Source organism: Neltuma alba, unplaced genomic scaffold (assembly GCF_004799145.2).
Source record: "Neltuma alba isolate B1F8T4 unplaced genomic scaffold, ASM479914v2 tig00013105_pilon, whole genome shotgun sequence".
NCBI lineage: Eukaryota > Viridiplantae > Streptophyta > Magnoliopsida > Fabales > Fabaceae > Neltuma > Neltuma alba.
This window is the reverse complement of record NW_021637429.1, coordinates 182623-185997: the sequence shown is the minus strand read 5'-3', so window position 1 is coordinate 185997 and position 3375 is coordinate 182623. Positions and strand designations below refer to the sequence as shown.

Sequence of the window (3375 nt, the reverse complement as noted above, 5' to 3'; positions counted from 1 at the left end):
TAAGTAGTTTACTTTACACAGTTGCACAAAGATAGGTACAATAACGAATTAACGTCATGTTAAATACGACACGTACTCAAGAAAATCCTTATATTAATGAGGAAAAAAGAGAACAGGCATTGATTTGGTTTCTTATCTCTCAAGGCATTATTATGGAATTGTAATTAAGTTTGAATTTTAAATTTCCTTCCCTTGGTATACAACCCTAACTAGTAGCTCTTAAATATTTAATAATTTTTTACTTCACTAATTTGAATCACTTGGACTCTTCCCTATAAATTGCTCCCCAAGGCTTCCAAATTTCTCATCTCTCATTTGTTCCTCATCAAACGCTTTATACAATAACAAACAATGGAGATATCATCCAAGCTTTTACTTTCTTTCTTCTTCTTCTTTCTCTTTGCTTTCATGGCTTATGCTCAAGATTCACCACAAGACTATGTGGATGCCCACAACGCAGCAAGATCCGAAGTGGGCGTTCCCAACATAGCTTGGGATGATACAGTGGCTCAATATGCCCAGAACTATGCTAACCAACGCAAGGCTGACTGCCAGTTGGTTCACTCCGGCGGCAACTACGGAGAGAACCTTGCCGGTTCCACCGGCGACCTGAGCGGGACGGATGCCGTGAAGCTGTGGGTGGACGAGAAGGCGAACTATGACTACAACAGCAACTCGTGTGTTGGTGGTCAGTGCCTGCACTATACTCAGGTGGTATGGAACACCTCGGTTCGCCTAGGTTGTGCTAAAGTAACGTGCGACAATGGAGGAACTTTCATTGGCTGCAACTATGATCCTGCTGGAAATATTGTTGGACGAAGACCTTACTGATCGAGGAAAGCAAAGTGATTATGATGTCATAATATATATATAGCAAAGAATTATGTTTTGTGTCAAGATCATACGTTAGTGTCATGGTGTGATAATATGAATAAATTTGAAGTACTTTTGTGTGTTAATGTATTCTTGTTTATGAAGTTTTTTGTGTTCTTGCATGGTTAGAGCAAGTTTTTATTTAATCAACAGTGGTTTCATTGGAAAGATAAACACATGTACGTTTCTCCAATCCTAACTATAAAACCCATTTTATAATGTAATTTACAATACAAAATGGGTTTTATATTTAAAATCAGAAAATATATGTGTTTGTGTGTGACGTCTTTGCAGGTTGTGCCTTTATTTTCTCATAAAGGTGTAATCTTCAGCTGTACAGAAACCAATCAAATACTCGCTCCACCCTCCCGTCCTTGTTATGGGGACTAATTAAGAACAATATGAATAGTATAAGAAATTTAATTCAAATTAGTTAATATTTTTAAAATAAAATTATTCTCAATAAAGATCATCAATTAATAGAGGTTGTTTAATTCATTATTAGTTAAGGAATATCAAAACAAAGGACGTCTAAGAATAAAAATTAATGAGACAAACGGCTTTATATTAGCTAGAAACCATAGAAAAACTCTTATAACGAAGATGGGAATATCACTTGGCCCAGAAAAAAATGGGAATATCTCATATATATGGTTCAACAAAGTCATGTTTATAACTCCTTTCATTAGGATCAACGTTTGTTAGTACGTTAATAAATATTTTAATAAACAAGTCACATGACAAGTAATACCAATCATTTTTAAATCTCAAAGATTAATAAAATTATGAAAATAACATTTGTATAATAATTTTATTGGAAGAAAATTAGCCATAACCCATAGGTTCTGGATAAGAAAATTAAAAACTAATAGGTCTCAACGAATTCAACTTTTTCTTTTATTAGTAAATAATGCAACTTGATTTGTAAATACGGAAATTTGGCTTGTAAACTTAAATTGTTACATTTGATTAGTAAATGGCACAACTCAATTTATAAATATATATTTATATATATGCAGGTTTGACTTGTAAATTTAACGTTTATAGAACTTATCTGTGTCTAATTTTCTTCTCCAACCCTATGTTTGATATGAAAAAAATGGAGAGGAGGGGAAAGAAAATTTTAATGAGCTCAATTTAAAAAAATTAGAGAAGTGGGATTTTAAAATTTTGATATAGAGAAATGGTAAGATAAAAGGAAAATAAAATTTAATTAAAAGCTTTTAGCTCCACTTCATATTTTTCAAATCAAAGTCATTAAAATTTTTCCTCCCCTCTCCTCAGTGTCCCTCATATGCGAAACGGATCCTAAGACTTATGGGTATTTTTCCCATTTTATCACTCTTCCAAAAGCAAGACCTCCAATCTTCAATTACCCAAAAAAAAAGAACGCAAGACCTCCAATAATAAAATGTACATATGCCAGATATAGTCTATTTTGATTTGGTCATTTCTCATTACTTAAATTGAAAGGACAATAAGTGAAAAGATGAGAGACATTGAAATATATGAATGGAAATCACCCAAACACTGCGTATTAGAGCGACGACGAAGACAAGAAAACAAAAATAACATGACAAAATCAGAAGACCCAAAAATATAAAAACATAGTTTGGAAATTTATATACGGAAAGCTACACATTGTTGGTTGTTGATCAATACATATATATATATATATATATATATATAATCAGTGTCAATAAAAAAATTAAAATCTAATGCAACCCAAATTGTTTACATGTTGTGAATCCTTGAGGACTCATCTTCTAGTTAGGGTTAAAAATAATCCTATCTTGATGAATATTTTATTGACAACAATTTGAATAAGTTTCTTTATTAATTTATTGATTAAACATGCTGAACAAAGAGTAATTGTCAATTGTGCAGTCATTTAGGGCTTATAAAATCAAGGTAGAGTAGGTTTGGGCTGATCCAGATACTTATTGACTAAACAATTCTAATTAGTTTCATATTAATTAGTATAATATTCAACACGTTGTTGTTTAGCCATCTATAGTTAACGAGAATTACAGCTTTCAGGCCAACAACATTATTCAAAGCTTTAAAAATAGGGAGAATTACATTCAAGTCCCACATAAGAGAAATAATCACTACAAAGTCCCAAGTAACAACCTAAACAGCCTGTAATAACAAGTCCTACAGTGAGAATGACAACCTCTGGGACTTGTTTTTAAATTACTTGGGACCTCATTGTAATTCTCCCTTAAAAATAATGGACACGCGAGCTACGTAGTAGGCTTATCACCAGGAAAGATAAGGTTACGTGTGTGTTTGTGTGCCTAATGTGTATACATATATATGCGGAAAATTTCAAAATCAAGGATTGTCCATTTATTATAAAAATTTTTGTATAAAGTTTTGTATGAAATTCATAGCGTATGCAACTATTTAGAAGTCATTATTAGTATTCCTTTTTTTTCAATTTCTATTCACTGCATAACCTACTACTAATTAGAGAAAATTTTTTTAAAACAAATGTAA

The 3375-nt window shown here is 31.9% G+C and overlaps 1 protein-coding gene across 1 annotated transcript; it reads left to right on the top strand.

Moving 5' to 3' along the window:
• The first annotated feature begins 330 nt into the window (after nt 1-330).
• Nucleotides 331-977, top strand: LOC114734487 (pathogenesis-related protein 1-like). The gene has a single exon (XM_028922108.1). The coding sequence runs from the start codon at nt 352-354 to the stop codon at nt 829-831; it is 480 nt and encodes a 159-aa protein (XP_028777941.1). The 5' UTR covers nt 331-351; the 3' UTR covers nt 832-977.
• The last annotated feature ends 2398 nt before the right edge of the window (nt 978-3375 follow it).